Source organism: Cheilinus undulatus, linkage group 3 (assembly GCF_018320785.1).
Source record: "Cheilinus undulatus linkage group 3, ASM1832078v1, whole genome shotgun sequence".
In the NCBI taxonomy this organism is placed as follows: Eukaryota; Metazoa; Chordata; class Actinopteri; order Labriformes; family Labridae; genus Cheilinus; species Cheilinus undulatus.
Window position 1 is genome coordinate 15,259,807 of NC_054867.1, and position 21,299 is coordinate 15,281,105.

Below are 21,299 nucleotides of genomic sequence, written 5' to 3' on the forward strand. Positions count from 1 at the left end.
TGGGTAGTATGAACAACTGAACGCCTCCTCTTCCCAGAATGAATCGTTAGTCATGTTAGGTGCTGCTGTGGAGGAGGAGTGTGTCTTCCTGTTGCCATATGGGGCTTGACCATGTTAGACACTATGCTCACTCACTGTATCAAAGACATGAGCCGTATCCATCATGAAGCAGACAATTACAGGCATTTCATCCAAACAACCACCAGTCACCTCTGGTCATTCTCAGTATTTTGGGTTGAGAAACTCTAAGAAGGGTTATTCCTCTTTTGCAAATCCAATTCTGGGATTTGGTGTGAGAGAATGTCATGACCAAATGAAGCCAATCAGAATTCTGATGTTTTATCTGCCCATCACCTTGTGACCCAATTCAGGTTTTTTTCAGTAACCCTGATGTAGGTCACAAGAACAGTCACATCATTTTACCACGAAACTGTGTATTTCTTCACCCTTCCAAGGAAATGAGGACACTTTGTTTATTCAGTGTGTGTGTGTGTGTGTGGGGGCTGTTTTCTTTCATTATCAGGTTTGGAGAGAGACAAGTTCGACAATAAGACAGTTACCTTTGAAGAGCACATCAAGGTAGAGCACAACATGTGGCACTACTTGTTCTTCATCGTCCTGGTGAAGGTGAAGGATTCCACCGAGTACACGGGTCCAGAGAGCTATGTGGCTGAAATGATCAGGGTAAGGATGTTGGAATAATCATGCTTGGAATAAGGAAGCAGCATGAACCCATGCATCAGTAGCAGTTAGTCTGTCCTAAGGTTAAAGCTTCCCTTTTAACAACCCTCTATGTGTGGAACTCCATTATCCTAAATCATCTGCTTTGCACTGTGTTTCTTGTTTTTACCTCGTCTGCCCCAGACTTCCAGGACTGAGTTATGCAATCCCTGCCTCTATGACTTTGAATCCTGCCAAAGTAATAACACATCAGTCAGCTTTGTGAATGGAGAATTAACTTTCAGACAATATCTGCCAGCATCATGAAATGTGTTAATCCCCTGAAGCAGCCATGCTTTGCTTAAATCATTGAACACACTTGCACACAAACACAGGACTCACTTATCACCTCAAGCATATATCTGCACTGAAATAACCTGATTGCCTTGTTTTACTGCAATGTAATTAAAATTTTATTATCAGCAGCTCTTTAAACACATTTCATGATTTGTCTCCTATGACTGAAAGTATAAATTTTATGAAATAAGTTAAAAAGAAAGTCATAAATTAACATTAAAATGCCAATAGAGGTATTTTTATTGTTCAGATTTTCCATTTGTATTAAAAGAATAACTGACATCAATGTACATGAATAGAACAAAACATGCTTGCAGGTATTTCAGCTCAGCATTTCCATGTATTTGTTGCACACATTAAATCTGTTTTTTGTTTCAAATGATTCAACACAAAAGATGGAAACATAACAAAGAACTGAAAAATAAAATCTATGTTTTTACTGGTCGGTTGCTGCATCATACTCATAGCCTGTGCGCAATTAGAAAGTGTTTTAACTGAAAAAGGAAAGCCCCTTCTTCTGAAGTGGTTGCTTTCCTGACGCACTTGTACTGCTGTCACTTTCTGACATATTTTCTCACTCGGTGCCACTCAGCCCACTCGGGTTTCTCTAACCTTGATCTGCTACACTCAGTCTTGTGAGGAACCACCTGATTTGGGATTAACCCCCATCCTCTTTCCTATTAACCTTGCACCCCGCTGAGCCAAAATGAGTTTGGCAAGAGTGTGTGCTGACCATTGGGTTGTTGGGGGCAGGCTGAACAGAGAGAGCACACATGGTGCGAAAGACCCCGATGACCTGTCAGCTGACCCAGTCATCCTTAACATTACCACTTAGCTTCACATGCTAGTGTTTTTGTAAGGGGCCATCGTGTCCGTTTGTCTGAGTCGTCCACAAAGGCTGCAGTGTTTACTGCAAAAGCCATAACAACAATCACTCAAGTTACTTAATTCAGGAAATGCAATGAGGAAGAGAGAGGGGTTATCTTTTTATTTAAATTAGAATAATAATTAAATAAACCTGCATGCAAATATGCAATGCAAAATTTGTAGATAACTAAATTGATGTTTTGGACATAAGTAAACTTGGCAAAAAATAAATCTACACGATGAAAACAAAGACTATGAATGTACTGCATGAAACTTTGTGTTTTAAGAAAGATATTTCTGACAAGTGTGCCCAGTGGTTTTTATCAGAGTACACGGCCCTGCTCACCTTTCAAGGTTTGGTTTTGAACAGGAGATTATAAAAATAAGAAGTTGTGTTGTAAATCAATTTTGAAAATGAATGTAATTAATTTGTAATTAACTAACTGTATTTTAGTGTATATATACTTTTTTATTGAACAGAAAAGCCTGAACATATACATGGAGGATGCAGGCAGGAACAGAAGAAGGAGAGATCAGGGGCAGATTGCCCTCTTACTAATGCATCTCACATTGTGTTTATCTTGGGGAAAGATGAATAATAGAAACTAAGAGCAAAGGAACTTGCATTGGTTCTCATCAAATTTACAAAGCTACTGTGGACCAGTGTGTGAGGATGTCAAAGTGTGATTAATCTGCGTATAATGTCAGCCCCCCCCGTCTGATTTTACTAAGAATTAAAGTTTGATGAGCTGTGATAAGATAAAGTAGGGCGAGATTCACTTGTTAAATCAACTTTAAGGTATCAAAGTGAACAGTATGAAGTGATAAAGTTGAGATCTGATGAAATACTTGTGTGTATGTACCTGTGGCCAGTTTTAGTCACTTGACTGATAAACTACACCATGATTCATTGAAGTACACTTGTGCAACAGTGCAGTTTCTCAGGAAACCCTCAGGTTTTAGGAGATTGTTTTCAGTTTAGGTTTAAGAGGGCTTTTTAAGGCAGCCTTGGGTCTAAATGGGTTCAATGAACATCAGTAATAACATTAGATTATATATTAGGGCAGGGCAGTAAATCTATTTGATTGATAAATCAAGTTTTTAGACAGTTGAAAATTTAGATTTTCTTTTAAACTTCACTACAGTAATACCAAAAGAAAAAACTTATGTTAAACACTAGTCTTTATGTTAGTTCTGCTAACCTAGTCAACAAAATGTTACATCTTTTACTTACATGCTGCTCATGTGTAATGAGTATTCTCAGACCCAAGAAATACAAAATCAATCACATCACTCACTCTGGGTCCTTTTTAGAGATATTGAAATTAAATGTTCTTTTGGTCTACATTTCAAAATTTTCATCCAACACTAAATCTTTGGCAGAGATGTCAAGCAGTCAAATACAAATAAAGAAATAATTAATGTTCTTCTGATGGTCTTGTTTACTTGCATAGATCATGGAGAGTAATCAGCATTACTTTCAGTCTGTTTCTTAAGCAGATAAAAACCTTCATAGCCCGAGTGTTAATGTAAATAACCCCCCATAGTAAAATTTACGCTTTAGAGGAACACAGTTTACTTTTGTTACATGTTATTGATAAAAAATATAACCTGTTTGAGTTTTTTGGTTTTCTTTTGAAAAAAAAAAAAAAATCGTAAATTAAGATTGGTGAGAAAAAAAATCTGAGTCAGATTTTTTAACCATATTTCCCAGCCCAAATGTTTACAAGCGCGCACACATTGCATTCAGAAGGTATTCAGACTCCCTTCACTTTTTTCAATTTGTTATGTTGCAGCCTGATGCTAGAGTCAAAAGAAATAATTTTTATTCTCCTAAATCTACATTCAGTGCCCCATCATGACAAAGAGAACACCAAACTCTAAAAATGTTTGCAAATTAGTTAAAAAAAAAAACCTGAAATATACCATTGATATAATTATTTAACCCTCTTTCAAAAACACTTGAAATGTTGTCCAGGATCCTCCCACTTCTCTGGATCTTGGGGAAAAGGGCCTTAGTATGAGAGGTGACCAAGGACCCAATGGTCACTCTGAGCTCCAGAGGTCCTGAATGGAGATGGGACAAAGTTCCAGGACAACTTTCACTGCAGCCCTCAGATCATCATGGCAGAGTGGCTAGACAGAAGCCTCTCCTCAGTGTAAAACACATGAGAGCCTGCTTGGAGTTTGCAAAAATATGTACATATACACCTTAATTTTTTTTAATTTCACTTTAACTAAAACTCTCAGACACCTCAGTGGACATATCAATGGTCCTCAGCATGTTGTGCTATCAAAATAACTTTTTCTTTCCGTTAATTTTACTTTTTAATCCATAGCAAGTTCATTTTTCCTAAAGTCATAATTTTAATTACTCTACTTATTTACTATACAAAATATCCTTGGTTCAAGAAATAAGATTTTAAATATTAACAAAAACAGTGGAATTTAAAAATGCAACTTAAAAGGGTTAAATGCAATCTACTACAGAACATGTGTGATTTATTAGAAGAATTGATGATCACTATTAGGTATAAGGTTCAACTCCTCTTTAATGCAAATACTGAATCAGTCAATCACATGGCAGCAACCAATGCCTTTAAGCATGTAGACATGGTCAAGATGATCTGCTTAAGTTCAAAAGAAGCATCTGAACGTTGAAGAAAGATGATTTATGTGGTGTTTTTTATAAACCTTTAACTTTATCTCTCTTTTCTTCTGTGTTAGATGTTTCTGCTCTGCTGCAGTTTAAGCCTTAAATAACTGTATGCTGTATTCAGTATTTTGATTTACATCAGTAATTTTGTCATAGCCTTCTTCTGTTCAGCTTAAAGGGTCTCTCTCCCACAGTCTTTGATTTTATTTAAAGATAAGACGGAGGAAGCATCAAGACACAAGGGGGTGTTGAAGTCAGGCTACTCTTACAATGACTAGGACTGACGTCAGTAATGGAGGGCTCTGAGGTAGAAGTGTCAATTCTAAGATGTGGAATGATGAGTCTTAATTCACACTCATCACCCTCATACTTTTGTCCTTTGAAGCAGAGCAGGATATCTCCGTCTCATGCTCAGATTTTACACACCTGCATTCATAAACACTCAAAATATTTATTTAAGAGAATATCTTAGTATAGAAAGATATGCTACCTCTGCCTGATGAGCGGTGTGTTGCGTTTATGAGTTGATTTATTTGCATATTCTTTGACTGAGTCGGCTCATCAGGTGTCTTGTGGCGTGAATGTGACGTTTTATGTTGCTGTTTTAACCACACAGCATCCTGTTTCTCTGTTATGGCAACGTGGTTTTAATAATGAAAGATGTACTTCCGTCATTTCCATTGAACCAGTGTCAAGTAGAATTTTTAGTCGTGACTGCACTTCTCAGTTTACTGGAAGGGCTTTCGCTTGTAAACACTGAGGTTGGAAAGAGGGCAGGGTTGCTGGTGACAAAGTCGTCAAACAAACGTGCACTTTTGGTTTGCAGGCAAAAATCCAAAATGGGGAAATGACCTCAATATTTTAGCTCACATTTTTCTACAGCACATGACCCTAAATGTGTGCATGGAGTGACAGACAGAGGTCAGAGGAGACTTTGTGAGATAAATTTAACCACCTCAAACTGCTCATTCCTACTTTGTGTAACACACAAGCGTGACGATCATAAACTTTTACTTATTAAAGTAAGGGTACTGTAATGCATAGTGGAGGGGGTGAGCTAGGTAAACACAGCCTCTGTCAGCCTGCATTCAGGAAGTGGAACCTGCTCACAGCAGTCCTCTCCTCCTTTCAGAATGACTGTGTGAATTTCATCATTTTAGTCTTGTGTGATTCCCCTTGTGCTGCCTTCTGACCCAGAACTGGTTTGTGGTTTGGACGGCCAACTCACTCAACCATCTGTCTCCAAGTTAACCGCTGAAACCAAGGGGCTTTTTTAGCCAGGGGCCTGAAGGGCCACACAGCATCCTCCTCTCTCAATTCAAGCTGTTATTAAACTGATAGCGATGCAGACTGGGGGCATATGATAGAGTAATAGCTTTGTATTATGTTTGCTGATACTGTAAAGGCATTCAGAGTGTACTAAAGAAAACTTTTCTAAAACATCTGGAGGAGTTTGAGTGATTGACTGAAAAAGAATAGGCTAGGATTCCTCAGGAGATGTTTCTGAGACTTGCTGAAAACTACTGACCTTGCAAAGCAGATGGATACACCCGTTTCCGTGTTTCTCACTGGCAAATCCATCTCGCAAAGCTCCCATCTGAACCGTTTGGGCCCAGTTAGAAAGTGACAAGACCAATCAGCGTCGAGGGGCAGTACTCTCAGGCGCAGCAGAGTCGTGACGTAAAATAGCAGTAACAAGAGAGCGGTGAAATTATGGCAGAAGACATTGGCATGGATGCTGCTAAAGCGTTCGTTTTATCAGAAATTTACAACATGTCATCATTAAAATAAGAACAAAGAACAGCATTGAGTTGTTTTCTTTTCAAAAACGACAAAAGTCGTGTACTGACATGTCTACAGTTGCCATGGTTCGCGTCATGTACCGTAATTTCCGGACTATAAGCTGCTACTTTTTTCCCATGCTTTGAACCCTGCGGCCTATACAACAATGCGGCTAATCTATGGATTTCTACATAGATTAGTTACAGCTAACGGCCACTAGGGGACCTTCTAAATCTATGGATTTTACAGGTTACGGTCCCCCACCTTTAAACTCTATGGGCTCTATGGCCGGTCCACATCCCCCACCTTTAAGAGGCGGGCTCCAGCAGGAAATGCTGGAGGCTGGAAAAGAGTGAGACAGGCAGTTTGCGCAAACAACGAAAGCAAAAGTGGAACCAAATGCAGTACAAGAGACAGAATGAGAGCAAGACAGACATTATGAGAGCGAGACAGTTTGCGCAAAGGAAGTTTTCATGCACAAACCCTCATTATGGAAAACAAATGAAGAAATGCATATGATACAGCTTTTAAGTTAAAGGCAGTCGATCTGGCTGTCAAAGAAGGAAATAGAGCTGCTGCACGTACCCTTGGCATCAGTGAATCAATGGTGAGACGTTGGAGATGCCAGCGTGAAGAACTGGCTCAATGCAAAAAGACAAAAAAAGCTTTCAGAGGTAATAAAAGCAGATGGCCCGAACTTGAAGACTTTCTTGAAGATTGGCTGAACACACAGAGAGCAGACGGTGGAGGTGTTTCCACCGTGCCACCGTGCCACCTTTCCACCTGCGGCTTATAGTCCAGTGCGGCTTGTATATGTACACATTTGGTTTTTTCCCTAAATTTAGCTGGTGCAGCTTACATCCAGGTGCGCTTTATAGTCTGGAAATTACGGTAGTTCTTTATGGAGTTTACTCCTTCGGTAGGGGCGCAGGTGCAGCTCGGTAGCGGCTATGTCACATGTTTTGTTGCTCTGATTGGCCCGTAAAGATGTGACAGACAGAACCTTCATCCAATCACCCTCCGAGTTTTTTTTTTCAAAGGTTCTGCCCTTTCCCAAACGCTGTCTGTGAGTGTTTTTCCAGATGGATGTGTGAAACAAATCCCTCTGGTGTGCCAGGTTAGAAAACTACAACAAAAGACTGCAGGCTGTTGTCCAGCAAAAAAGAGACACAACTGACTATTAGCATCAGAGGGGCTAATAATTAAGACCCTGGCGGTATTTGTTTTTGTGAGATAATTTTGTTTAGAAATTTAGTTGAAAATTCCTTGCTTTGTCAACAGCACTTGGAAACTATTGTAAAAAAAAAACTAAATTTTTATTGGGGTTAATAAATTTGTCCTCATCTGTAGGTCATCTTATTGAGACACAAGATAAAACAAGATTTTTAAGTCTGCACTGTTTCACAATTTCAGTAATCTCCTAACACACATAATCGCGTCATTTCAGCTAAAATCTCTCATCAGCCTAGTTTTTGAGTACCAGCTGATTAATGTAATTAATTTTAGAGTTTAATTTAAAAAAAAAAGGTGCTTATTGCTGCTTTGAATTTGTTAAAGCTTTAAAGGAGCATCCAAGAACTACATTTTAAGCAGCTCCATCTTTGTGCCTCCGCTGGTTTTTGTGAGGCAATGCATGCTCACTCTCAAAAGAAAATGTGGACCTAATAAAAAGAAATTCAATTCAGTTTATGCAACTCAAGTTAAGTTGTAACTTGTTAACTTGAGTTGAATAGATTTAATTCAGTTGACTGTTGTCAAATGGAGCCATTTTATTTTTAATCAGATTCTGCCTTAAAAGTATGTTTCAGAGGCTTAGATGGCCAAAAGGTTAGGTCAAGCCCCACATATAGAGGCTGTAGTCTCCAAAGCAGGTCCAAATCCAACCCACAGCTCCTGTTCTGCTCGTCATTCCCCACTCTCTCCCTCTCTGATGTCCTTCTCTGTCCACTGTCCTGACTCTTAAATAAAGGCATGAAAACTCTAAATAAATCTTTATAAATGTAAGCTTCAGGCCATTGCATACAGTTAGAAACCACACCTGTGGTGTGAAATGTAACTCAAAGTGGGCTGCATGTACTCCTAGACATCTGAATTATGTGAAGCATTTCATCGGTGCTGAATGATAAAAGCTTATTTTACTAAATAAGATTAAGAATATGCAATCATCACTTCTTGAATATTGCAAAAGTTACTGACGATTAAAAAAGTATCTGAATAAATGTGAAGCATCTTTATGTGTTCATAGACCTGGCATAACTGTTGACATTCTTTTTTACCAGGAGCACAACTTGGACTGGTTCCCCCGAATGCGGGCCATGTCGCTGGTCAGTAGTGATGCTGATGGGGAGCAGAATGAGATCAGAAATCTGCAGGAAAAGCTGGAGTCCACCATGAAACTGGTATCCAACCTGTCAGGCCAGCTGACCGAGCTGAAAGATCAGGTTGGTAAAACAAAGGGGGAAACACTATCGGAGTACATCCTGTTAAAGCGTGGGAGACACTTAACCTCTCAGGCATTACTGTAGGTTTGTTTGCTGCTCATTGCCCTTTAGATGCAGAGATTAGTAAGTGCAGAAGGTGATGAGTCATAGTTCAGAGCTCTTGACTTTGTCAACCTGATTTAATTTTCAACATGAAGCTTTGGCCAAAATTCTAGTGTTTTATAAAATCTGTTCAGTGTTTTTTTTTTATTATTCATGACTATTGAAACTGGCTAAAGAAGGAAGGAAAACACTGTGCCAGGATAATTTTACAAGACAGCTGAAGTCTTTGGAAGTTGTGTAAAAATACCTTTTGCTGAAATTGCATATAAAGGCAAACAAGACATCAGTGTGTTGCACAATTGTTGCAATCCACTGTTTCTAGTAAACAGAATTGTAAAAATGTCTCTACTCTTGAAATGAGAACCCTCAGTGAGGAAGTGAATGTAACCAAGACATTTTGACCCAGACAGGAGGAAATGATTTTTGTGTTGCTGAAAGCTACGAAGAGCCCATAATAGTGGTGAGAGTCCCATTTGATGCAACATTTGTAAGGTCATGTTAGAGTTATTTTATTATCTGTAAAAAATAAAAAATGTGCTCTAAAGTGTCAACATGGAATTAAATTCTTAATCTGAAATTTATTGAAAGTTGAGCACATTCAGAAAAAACTGCTAAAATTTTTATTTGTTTTGTGTCATTCCAGAGAAAAACGGCCCAATGTGTAATTGTTGAGGATGGGGCTTTCCACAAACACTAGCTGTCAGCCAAGAAGCTGACTAGTCAGTTAATCACACAGCTACTTTTTACAGTTTGAACGGTTAAAAAGGTTTAAAAGTTGCAACACAATTTGACATGCATGCTAATTCACCTGAACTCTGGAGTCAGCTCACTCAAGTAGTTATGTAAATAACATAACCTTATATGTTTTATCAAATAAAGGCCACAATCTTAATATGAAGAAGCAGATGAACACACCTGGCTTCTTGCCTAATATTCTCATTATTCAGTGCATGTGAACTGTTTGATCTGTTTCTTCTGTTAGTTTATCTGGGCATGAGTATGTGGTCAGAAGTGGAAGAAGAAGTAAAAAGCATGGGGAAGCAGCACTTGTAGAGTGATGTTGAAATGCTAAGTGGAATAAAGGATATGAAAATTCTCATCTCCTAGATGGGAGAAAATATAGAAATAGCAAAATACAAAAGAAAGCTTCTATAAAAATGGCCAAGGAGGATTTTACGAGAAATACATAACAGCTTGTCTGCTGCTCTCTCTCCATTCTCCATCTTGTACATGAGAACTCCTTGAACACAACTACCTTCTTAATTTGTATCCAGCCAGCACAGGATGCTAGCACGGAGAATGTAACTGAGGCCAAAAGTAGATGCTTGCTGAGTTAAAGCTTGTTGCTGTTTCCTGGTCAGAGACACAATGCCATCAAAGAGAGCAATAAAGCATTATTGAACGCAATACAACTTCCACAAACAGGTGCATCTCAAAAAGTTAGAAAGTCATGAAAAAGTTGTTCATTTACTTTAATTAAATGCAGTGATACTCCCACATATAGCAGATTCATCATGCACAAAGTGAAATATTTAAGACAGTTTTAATGTCGGTGCTTACAACTCACAAAAACTCCTTATCAACTTTCTATGCTTTGATACAGCCTCTGAGAACAGCCTGCCCTTTCAGCACTGACCTTCTGTGGCTTACCCTCCTTGTTGAGGGTGTCAATGAATGTTTTTTAGACAAATGTCAAAACAGCAGTCTGTGGTTGTGTATAAAATAACAGAGTAAGAGAATAAAAGATCAGAAAACCTTTGAAGGAGTTTGAGTCAATGGGCTGATTAGAGCTCTTTTCAGGAGTGAAATAACTGACAAGAAATTTGAATGTTTTGAGCTAATGGGATTTTTTGTGGGTTAAAAGATGTAATGATGTAAACTTTTCACTTTGTGTGTGCTAAATCTAACACACAGTACTGTGCAGTACTTTTAGGCATGTTTGGGACAGAAACTGAGGCTGAAATAGTGCCTGTAATGCAGGTAAGCCCCCTTTAGGGCACCATAGAGAGGAGGATTGACACAACTCCCATCGTGATCTGGATGTCCTTGCTATTACCAGGGGCATGAGAAAATAATCTGTTGAAAAAATTACAAAGTTTAAACCTTTAGGGCACAGAAAGGGCTGGATGTGGAGAGCAAACACAGCCTAAGGTACTCTTAGGCAGGTAGTAGGATTGCAACAAGACCAATGTTGGGCTGTGAACTTCCCAAAGGCCTGAAAACCGCCAGTGGTCCCTGGGCGTATCACTACTCCGGCAGCCAACGCCCCTCTATCTCTCCAGCCCTGGGTTGTGGCACATAAGGGGCCTTATGATTAATCCTGAGCACCCTACGTGCCTATTTTTTTTATTTAAATATGGGAAAAACATGAACCTAAGTTTTTATTCTTTCTTCTCCTAAAGGTTTTTTTTTTTTACAATTTTTTTATTGCTTTCACCAACACCATCAGATTTTTTGAAAATAAAAACATTACCTAATTATTCTCAACTATCATATTAATGTGAAATCAACTTTAAATAAAGCAGTTTAGATTAAACATTTTTCTTTGCAGCATGAAAATAAATCTCTTAATTGGTGAAATCACTCTTGAAAGATAGATTTTAAACACTGAAATTCTCTGTTTTAAATGTTGAAAACTATCTTTACTAGCCATCTAAGTTGATGGCTGTTAATGATATTTCTCTCCAACGTATCCTTTTGCTCAGAATTATTTCTCTAAGAACAATCATTACAAGAACATTTAGTCTCACTATTAATGTTGTATTGTTTCAGTGTAGAGGTTAAAACCACTACATTACGTTAGTTAAAGTCAATTCTTTGCAGAAAATACATTCTCAAATACATTCTACATGCTGATATAAAGGTTAAGACGTGCATTATGACTCATGAGCTTTGCTTGATCTCTCTAAATTTGTTTAGACAGAGTTTCAGTATTAGTAGTTTGTGTTCTGCTGCTTTCGTCAGAAGACGCCACGATGTGGATGACACAGCTGGGAGAACTTCAAAAGTCACTCCAGCATGGTGCAGAGTTTGCGCCGCATTTATTTTCTGTAAATGAAAAGAAAGAAACAATAAATGGATGATATAAAAGCACAAGAGGCTGCCAGTGGATTCAGCAGAGGAGGACAGGCGTGCAGGAGAGGTACAAGGTGAATATTTTTTTACGAACTTGTCTTTTCCTTACAGATGACAGAACAGAGAAAACAGAAGCAACGGATTGGCTTGTTGGGACACCCACAGCACATGAACGTTAACCCTCAGCAGCCCGCGTAAAGTCAACTTGCAGCGCCCTGAAGCAGCTACGTCGACAGCCCACTGAGTCGAAGTTTAACTTAAAATGGTAGGAAAGCACTGTACCATAGTTAGGATTAATGCAATGTGTAGCTTAACACCACAGTACTACTCACCCACCTCATTGTGTTCAGTTTAAATTGGTGCCAAATGTTTTCTACGTAACGATTGGATAGATTTCTCCTCACATGGCCTTTACAGGTTGAACTTGAAACATGATGAAGCTGACTGGACAGGCTGAATTAGATTTGTTTTTCATTTTTTATTTTCATGTTTTCTGTTTCTGGCATAAAAAGCAGTATTACATGTCTTATTTTTGTATGTTGTGCAATACATTAACTTAAATATGCAACATTGCGTGGAGATTTAAGTTCCATTATTTATGTCTTATCTCAAAGTGGGCCAATGTTTTTGTTTGTACCTTATTGCCACTTAATAGAGTAGGGAGTAAACAGTTGTATTTACTTACATAAATATAGAAAGTATATCAATGAGCTGACTTTCTCTTTTTTATTTTATTTCACTAAAATGTGCATATTTCTTGAATGTCAGCTGCACTAAGTAAAGGTAGTATATTGTGTGAAAGCAATATATCCAGATAGTTTCCTTACATGTAAAAGTCCAATGTTGTCACATCGCAGTGCTATCTTGTTATACGATCCATTTTATTTCTAATGAATTTCTAAGGGACTTTAGGAGTGTTTGTCTCATGGGTCAGATATGCTGTGTAATTTATTCAGGTTCACTCATGCTACTGCAGTTAGCTCAGGAGTTATGTAACCTTTAATAAAAACCATGAGTTTGATTTTTCTGTTTGCAGCAAACATGTTCCATTTGTGCCTGTTTGGCTTCATTTAAGTCTCATACAAGTCTTCTGCTTGTGCAGAGGCACTTTGTTTTTCTTGACATCTTCACTGAAATGATTTTCATGCTACTGTTAGATCTTTTTGACTACTCTGTGTACAGAAAGTTTGTTGCTTATCTTTGCTTTTGTATAGAAAATGAGAGTGAGAAAACACTGTTGCTCATGTTTGTTAAGAATAACAAATAATGTAAGCACTGTCAAATTTGTACATTAAAGTAGAATTATTTATTAAAATTGATGTATTTATCCTTTACCTGTTCTTTTATTGTTGTGTTTTCATTTTGGGTTGATAAAACAGAATTATTTTTAGAGAATGATGACATAATTCAACCTCAAATATACTTAATTGTTTAAAGAGGTTAAGTCTTGCTCTACCATTCTCAGTTACTTCTTGTACTTAGCCAAAAGAATTGTGCATATTCCTCTGACAGGAAATGATTTAGTATATGCAGCTTCTACTGTTAGAATTACAGTAATATTTAGAGGACATGCATGCTGTAAAGTCACAACTACATAGGCCCATATTATCTGTATCCAACTTGGCAATATATTCTTAATTTAAATCTAGGAAATGTATTTACCTACTAAAACTGATTTTTTCCTAAACCTCTTCAGAGTAACTACTCTAAATCTTTAAACAGGAAATATTCATGCTTTGAACATTTCAACAGCAGTGACGTGGATTTAATGTGAAATAGAATGCATCCTCATTAGTGGTTAACACTTTGCCTGCAGTGTTAAGAAAGTTCTTTTTCAGTCAGATGAGTTTATCTCGATCTACCTTAATCTCATGAGATGTTTACAGCAGACTATTCTGACTTGTAAATGACAATTGTTAGTAAGCATCATTCTGTAAAAAAAAATGTTTTGTTTTTAAATTTTATTCTTATGATTTAGGAGAACTTTTTTTTATTACAGTACATATATCTGTTCAAGAAGACAGCTAATCAGTATGGCACTTAAGATCTGATCACAGCTTTGACTCTTTCAAATCAGTGCAGTGTGAAACTTCACACACTAAATCCTAACAGGTTTGCTCATCATATGAATACACCTGCTGTGGTGTAAATTATTGCCAACTAGAACAACCTTCACCAGGATGTACGGACAGTATGTATGTTGCAGAGATAAAAAAAACAATGGAGTCCTACTCGATGGGTAAAAATGGGCCAACTTTCTTAGTCAGAAAGTGTGCCAAGGACAACATTTTAACTACTATTTTTTTTTGTGACTGGGAGCACTCCGTCCAAAAAACATAGAAGTCCTGCTACAAGATACTTACAATATAGTAAGATGGTTAATACGGCCAGAGGTTACAAGCACATTATGTGCATTTACTGAGGTAAGACTCCAACCTTACAGTTTAGGCAATTTTTTATGTACTCTTTAATACATTTTAGAGGAAAAAATATTTTTTTAAATCATTACAAAAACATCTTACAAAGACGATTAGAGGCGTAGAGAAAAAATGTGAGGTTTTAAAAGCAAGTAGTATAATAAATAGTGCTGTCAGTCAATGAATGATTTAATCATAATTAATTACAGGCTTTGTGATTACTTTCTATTGATTAATTGCATTAATAATGTAAGAATGATTTCATTACAGAAATACCTACTGCATCAACCTGTTTCTACATGGTTATTTCTATATGGTAGGTTTTCATCGTAGTCTGTTCTCCACCGTATCAAGACACGATTCAGAAAACACTTCAGTCTTTAATTACATATTCTGTCCCAGATGATGGTGCTCTGTAGATTAAATAATTAAATAAGTAATTGGGAAAAATGAACAAGGAACTTAGACGACTTGTAGTTTAAAATACTTCAGATGTTTGTATGATCAGTGTTGACAGCATTAGTAATATTTCATTGATATCACAATGTAGCCTACTGTAATATAATAATATGATATGATGTCAACATTTTTGAAAATGCTGCTTGCAGTACAGCAGTGTGTCTACTTTTGGAATAGTCTTTATTATGATGTAACATAATTTTAAAAATATGTATATTATGACATAATGAAATGCAATATAATGTCAACAGTTTCACAATAAAACTTTAGTACAGGAAAGTATATGTTCTTTTTGAATAAAATTCAACATAATTTAAACATTATAATATGATAAAATACATAACAATATCAATATTTTTGACAATATCACTTGCATTGCAGCTTAGTATGGCTACTATTGGAAAAGTAATATAATATAGTAATATAATATAATAATATAACATAGTATAATATCTACATTTTTGACAGTATAACTTGCAATACAGTCTAGTAAGGCAACTTTTACAATAATTATTTCGAAATAAAATAATAGGATTCATATGATATAATATAATACAATATAATAATGTAATATAATATAATATGAATATCAACATTTTTGACGATATAGTTTGCAATACAGCCAAGTATGTCTTCTTTTGAATATAATATAATATAATATAATATAATATAATATAATATAATATAATATAATATAATATAATTGATACAGATACATGACAATGTCTCACCTAATTCAATATAACCTACATGTTGACCTGAACCGTAAATAAACAAACGAATAAATAAAAAATAAATAAATAAATGTTTAAAGACTATCTATTAGCTGTCTCTCTCCATGGACCAACAGGCACACTGTTCCTCTGAAGCGGGAGGCTTGTTTGTATTTTCTTCCACATCTTATCGACTGCACAGAAAAGTGTTGACAGAGACCCCCTTCCCGCCGAGCCGTTTCCTTGTTTTGGGACTGTTTCTATCTATAGTCTCAGGCTGCTTCGGGACGTCGGCGGGTGGAACCGACCGACCAGTCGGGCACTCTCGGTTGATTGCGCGGATGACGTCACCGACAGGGATCTGCTCCACAGCTCTCTCCCGGCCATGAGGAGCTCAACGTGACAGCCCGCTGGGTACAAGCAGGTTTAATACTATCAGTACAGCAGCCGGTAGCCTATAAAAAAGAAAACAAAACACGGCGCTCCCGCGACACTCATCCCGCTGCAGGTGCACGTGCGGAGCGGAGATCGGGAACAGTGTGAAATTACACGGTGTCCGTGCTCAGCGCATGACATGCCAGACGGAATATTTGCCCAGTTGGCAACAATGAGACACTATAGTGTGTAAGTCACTGTAGTTGCTTATTGTTTGACTCACTGCTTACTACATGGCTCGAATAATTAAGACATGATTGGTCACGTTTATATTGCGATAAGGATAATGTTATTAAAAGTATTTAAAATGGGCTTTAAAAATACAATAATAATAGGCTAATAATAATAATAATAATAACAACATCAATAATAATAATAATAATTTGTGGAAGGTTTTTACTTTTTTTGATATAGATTTACTTTTATTTAAAACACTTGTTATTGTATTCTTTCAACTTAAAAAGATATAATAAATTATATACTTGAGACAAGTCTGCGCGCTGAAATTATTCTCGAGGGTCATTACTGCATTGTTTAGTGTCTCTAGTTGCACTAAATTTTGGAGGTTTACTTTTATTCATTGTCTCGCGCCTCCGGAAATTTGGTGTTTTTAGTCATAAATAACGCCCCATTAAAGTCTGCCTTATGTGCAGTCAGCGAAATAATAATTCCCGGTCTCAAAACTGTCGCCGAAGACATTGTTGCTCCACTTTTTGTCTTTGTAAACACGGTCTGCTCTAGAAGAGCCGGAGCATGGTGGTACACGGGACTCAGCCCCAGCGGAGGAGTACTACACAAATGGGCTGTACTCTGTGGCAGCGCGAAGGGAGGAGGCGTATGTGTGCGGGGAGGGTGAGGAGTTGAAAGCGCCGTCCAACACGTGAGGCTCATGTGACGGTGTCTGTAGCCGAGAGACGTGCCCGCAGTCACAGGGTTTAACACGTAGTCAAAACCCACCCAGCTCTCACACATTGTGCCGCGCGTGGAGCCTCCCTAGACATACTACTGAGCTCGGACCTCAGGGTGACAACACTGTGCCGTGCTCAACTCCTGCTCGCAGCGGGAAACACAGACACACTGGATAACAGGGGATACTTTTCTACTTTATTTTTCTGTTTCTGTTTTGGATTATCTTTTCTCGTGTCGACGTGCCACAGCGGAGACTCATTTCGAACAATTTTAAAGGTTTTTTGAAGTCATTTTTCGGGTTTTACACTTAAGCGACATGGAGAGGATCACAAGTGCGCAACCACCTCCCTGCATGCCAAAACACCCATCATCATTGGATATAGCTGAAATGCAAGGGTAAGATTTTTTTTTAATTGTCTTCTGTATTTATTTCAAAATAATATCATGCAACTTAACTAATTTTAACATCTCTCCAAAGGGTTGATTTTCCAATTTATGTGTACAAATCCAGAAGGGGCATGAAGCGTGGGGAAGAGAGCAAGGTAAATTGAACTTGAGCATTATAATATTGCCACATTTGCCGTATTAGAGTGCATTGATGTAACTGACAGCACTTCATCTCTCCCCAGGAGACTTACAAGTTGCCACACCGCCTGATTGAAAAGAAAAGGCGAGACAGAATAAATGAGTGCATTGCTCAGCTGAAGGATTTGCTGCCAGAACATCTAAAGCTTACAGTGAGTATTGCCTTCTACATTTTTGACACTTATGCCAGGGAATGTGATATGCCACGATTCATCAGATAACTTTGTTTGCTCCTGACTTCAGATTCAGTTTCAATGTGCCCAAAGCAAAAGTTTAGGACTTAAGTGGGAGCACAGGGACTATTTTTGTCAGTTATGTAATTTTATAAAGATGTTGTCATAATACAAACAGGGTTTTAGTTTTAAATTGTTGTCCAGATTCCTTTGTGTGCATGTGGATTGCATGACTTCCCGGGTGTTTGAGGCTTGTCCTCTATTCAGCTGTAGAATGTGTTACATAAGAAAGATCAACATGCTTATCGAAGGTCTTCCTGTTTTAGACGCTGGGTCATTTGGAGAAAGCCGTGGTGCTGGAACTCACTCTGAAGCATGTGAAAGCCCTAAGTACCCTCCTGGAGCAGCAGCAGCAGAAAATTATTGCACTACAGAAGGACCTGCAAATCAGTAAGTTCCATAAATGCATGAAGCAAAACTGAGAGTTTTGCAATTTCTTGCATCTATTGTAAGTAATTTGAGGAAAATTGTGGATTTTCTCTTAAACTTGTCGTTCTTTGTCATCAGGTGATCATGGAGGTGAAGAGAGCAGCGAGGAGATGTTCCGCTCCGGCTTCCACTTGTGCGCGAAAGAGGTCCTCCACTATCTGGCCAGCCAAGAGAGCAGCCGGGACCTGACTCCGTCCCATGTCATCAGCCACATCCAAAAGGTGGCAGCCGAAGTCCTGCATCATCAAAGCAGTCTGAACCCGGACGAGTCCACCCCTCAGCCTTCAGAGAAACTGAAGAAACCTGCTGCACAGCCTCAAAGGGCTTCTGAGACCCCGGCTAAGAACTGCGTCCCTGTTATTCAAAGGACTTACCCTCATGGCATGGGGGAGCAGAGCGGCAGTGATACAGACACTGACAGCGGCTATGGGGGAGAGCATGAAAAGCGCGACCCTAAAGCTCAGTGGTCAGAGAGCAATGCAAAGGAGGGAGAGTTCAAGCAGGCCGGGTCTGAGAAGAAAACCGGGTCTATCAAGCAGGAGGGCGATGAGCCTCAGGCCAAGAAGTTGAGGTCTGACTCTTTGGAGGATGAGATCCTCCCTGGTCACATGGTGGGAAGCCCAGGCAGTTACTTCCCCCCTAACCAGCACCCGTTTTGTCTCCCCTTCTACCTCATCCCACCTTCAGCTGCAACAGCCGCAGCGTATCTACCAATGCTGGAGAAATGCTGGTACCCTGGCAGTATGCCCGTAATGTATCCAGGCATGAGCGGCTCAGCCGCGAGTTTGCATCCAGAGACACTTCCATCATCTTTGGTGATGTCCCAGAGAGCAGGGTCTCCTGTCCCCCACCAGGGCCCCATGGACTCCCCCTCACTTCACAAAGCTTTAAAGCAGGTCCCCCCACTTAACCTGGAAACCAAAGACTGAATGGACATGTTTCTGTTTGAAACCCTGCCCCTTGAATGTTGACATGGTTAAATAGTTGGAACACTGATAAGAGGGTGAATGGACAGAGTCGCACTGGTACCCCTTCAAACCGCAGCTGTTATTTAGCCTTTTAAAATTTGGACCCCATCAAAACACCTCAAATAGCCATGATGTTTCTCGAAAGGTCCTTGCACATTGAAACTTTTATGGGCAGCATGGACCGCTCATGTGAAGGCTTGTAACTTGTCACTGATCGCATGGCTCTAAGACACTGTGAAGATCAGTTTTGGTTTTAAGGTGGCGAGTGCGCTAGTAATCAAGAGGGATTTTTTTTTTTGGAAGTCTTGTCTTCTGTGCACTCTGTGATGAATGTCAGAGGTCAGCTCAGAATGTAAGGCAAAGATAAGCCCAGCTCCCTTCCCCCCAAAAAGTATTTGGACCTACTTTCTTTGCACACACAGTCTGTCATGAATGTAAAGGTTGAACAACAGCCCCTTGTAGATGCTGCTTCTTGAACTATTATTACCTGCTGTAGGTCTGAGAGTGGAGGATCTACCTTCAGCAGGAGTCGCTCTTGTAACTGCAACAAACCATTGTTTAAAATATTACCAAAAAAAAAAAAGGTTCATGATGACATGAGGTGTCACAAATACCCTCAAATACCCTGGAGCTTAAGTGAGGACAAGTGTGCACGATGTTTAAAGAATTCAGGGCGTTGTCATCATACGAGGTGTGTCACACGTCTGTTGAAGAGTAATGTGGCCATACGCGCTTTTATGATTTGATGTGTGACTCATGACTATTTGTGTATTTAGATGGAGTTCTTCTTCAGTCATGTCATGTAATTATTTTTGATTTTACTACTTGTACATCTCTATTTTTGATAAGTGACCCACTGAGTGTATTTGTATCGCTACCAGGCGAGGGTTGAGGTAGTTATTTGCTGTATCCCAGAGAGCGTGTACAGTACATAGCGTTGTTCTCAGCCACATTTGCATCTTTTTCCCCGTCATGGTAAGGCCTGACCTTAGCTCATGCTGTTGCCTTTACTCGATTAACGCAGACACAACAGAATTGCAGGTTTTTAAATGTATTTTGCTTTAAATGTTGTGTCTGTGGCAAAAAGAGTGAATGTAAAGTTCAACTAAAATAATAGTTTTGTATAGAAAGAGGTACTTGGGATTTTTATTTTGAAATGTAACAAAAGGATGTTTGTTGTACATATTTTGTAAATAAATTATTATTGATATATATATTAAATATTAATAAAGGTTTTTTTCCCACATTAATTTTGCGTTTCACTGCCTCATGGCTTAAACGTCTTGTCGGCAGCCAACCTGACAGCTCCTCACAACAACACATACTTACATAACACTTACATAACCCATAAAGCAGCAGAGCCTGTGTAAATCAATAGCTTGTCTTAGATTGCAGGCTGTAAACATTTACACTTCTAAAACCTTTTTAAAGGTTTTGACTGGTTTATTGGAGTAAACTTTGCAAAAACATACATTTATAAATCTTTGGCTTGATTACAATGTGTAACTAGTCATAACAGGGATGATCCTGGAAGGCTTTACTTCCTTTATTACTATCATAACTACAGCATACTTATAATAACCTCACCTATAATTGACTGTGAAACTAGGCATGGAAACATATGAGTACATTTAATGTAAATACAAGAAAATGCAAATGAACTGAAAATCCTGGTTCTGTTTGATTCATTAGTTTCTGTACAGTTTATGAGGTTCCCACGCTGTGACTCAGCACTTGAAATAAAATAAAGTGACTGCTGAGTATGAGCAAAAAACAAAAAGTGCATAATATCTCCAGCTTTATCACTGAGGTTTGAAATGCATCTCAATGCAGAGGAGGAAAGGTGACGTGTGCTTCCTGCCCAACAAGCCTCCCTGATATTTTTAGATGGCTTTATCTCTCTCTCATATCAAGAAGTTTTCTGCCTTTTGGATTGTTGATCTGTAAAATTTTCCAACATCTCATTTTCAGACTGACTTTTGAGAGATAGGTTGAAGGTGCTAATGTGCTCAAAAATGCAGCACAAGCGCCACCTAGTGGTATTAGTGACGTACTGGCTAAATGTCCACAATAAGTAGGCTTGCATTACACTGTCGACCCTCCAGACTCACATAAATCAAGTAAGCTTTACTTGATGTTCAAGTCTATGTATTTTTTACTATATTTTTATCAAGTAATATCTAATTGCAGCAAGAAAGAAACCGTTTAACT

General features: G+C 38.4%; 2 protein-coding genes across 2 annotated transcripts in view; both read left to right on the forward strand.

Moving 5' to 3' along the window:
- The window catches only part of itpr1b (inositol 1,4,5-trisphosphate receptor, type 1b), a 138,652-nt gene extending 125,378 nt beyond the window's left edge, over positions 1 to 13,274 (forward strand). The window contains exons 60-62 of the mRNA XM_041783677.1: positions 524 to 684; positions 8,602 to 8,763; positions 12,052 to 13,274. Coding sequence (XP_041639611.1) covers positions 524 to 684; positions 8,602 to 8,763; positions 12,052 to 12,138 — 410 coding nt within the window. The 3' untranslated portion in view covers positions 12,139 to 13,274. The remainder of the gene's footprint in view (positions 1 to 523; positions 685 to 8,601; positions 8,764 to 12,051) is intronic.
- Positions 13,275 to 16,865: 3,591 nt separating this feature from the next.
- bhlhe40 (basic helix-loop-helix family, member e40) lies at positions 16,866 to 20,618 on the forward strand. The gene is made up of 5 exons (XM_041783792.1): positions 16,866 to 17,269; positions 17,352 to 17,415; positions 17,503 to 17,610; positions 17,958 to 18,081; positions 18,199 to 20,618. Exons 1-5 carry the CDS (start codon positions 17,190 to 17,192, stop codon positions 19,047 to 19,049), a joined length of 1,227 nt encoding a protein of 408 aa, XP_041639726.1. The 5' UTR covers positions 16,866 to 17,189; the 3' UTR covers positions 19,050 to 20,618.
- The last annotated feature ends 681 nt before the right edge of the window (positions 20,619 to 21,299 follow it).

What these genes read in the sequence shown, in the direction of transcription:
- bhlhe40 (XM_041783792.1), top strand. Translation starts at nt 17,190, where the DNA reads ATGGAGAGGATCACAAGTGCGCAACCACCTCCCTGCATGCCAAAACAC. An exon ending in GATATAGCTGAAATGCAAGG is followed by an intron (nt 17,270 to 17,351) that starts GTAAGATTTTTT and finishes ATCTCTCCAAAG; the next exon opens with GGTTGATTTTCCAATTTATG. An exon ending in AGCGTGGGGAAGAGAGCAAG is followed by an intron (nt 17,416 to 17,502) that starts GTAAATTGAACT and finishes ATCTCTCCCCAG; the next exon opens with GAGACTTACAAGTTGCCACA.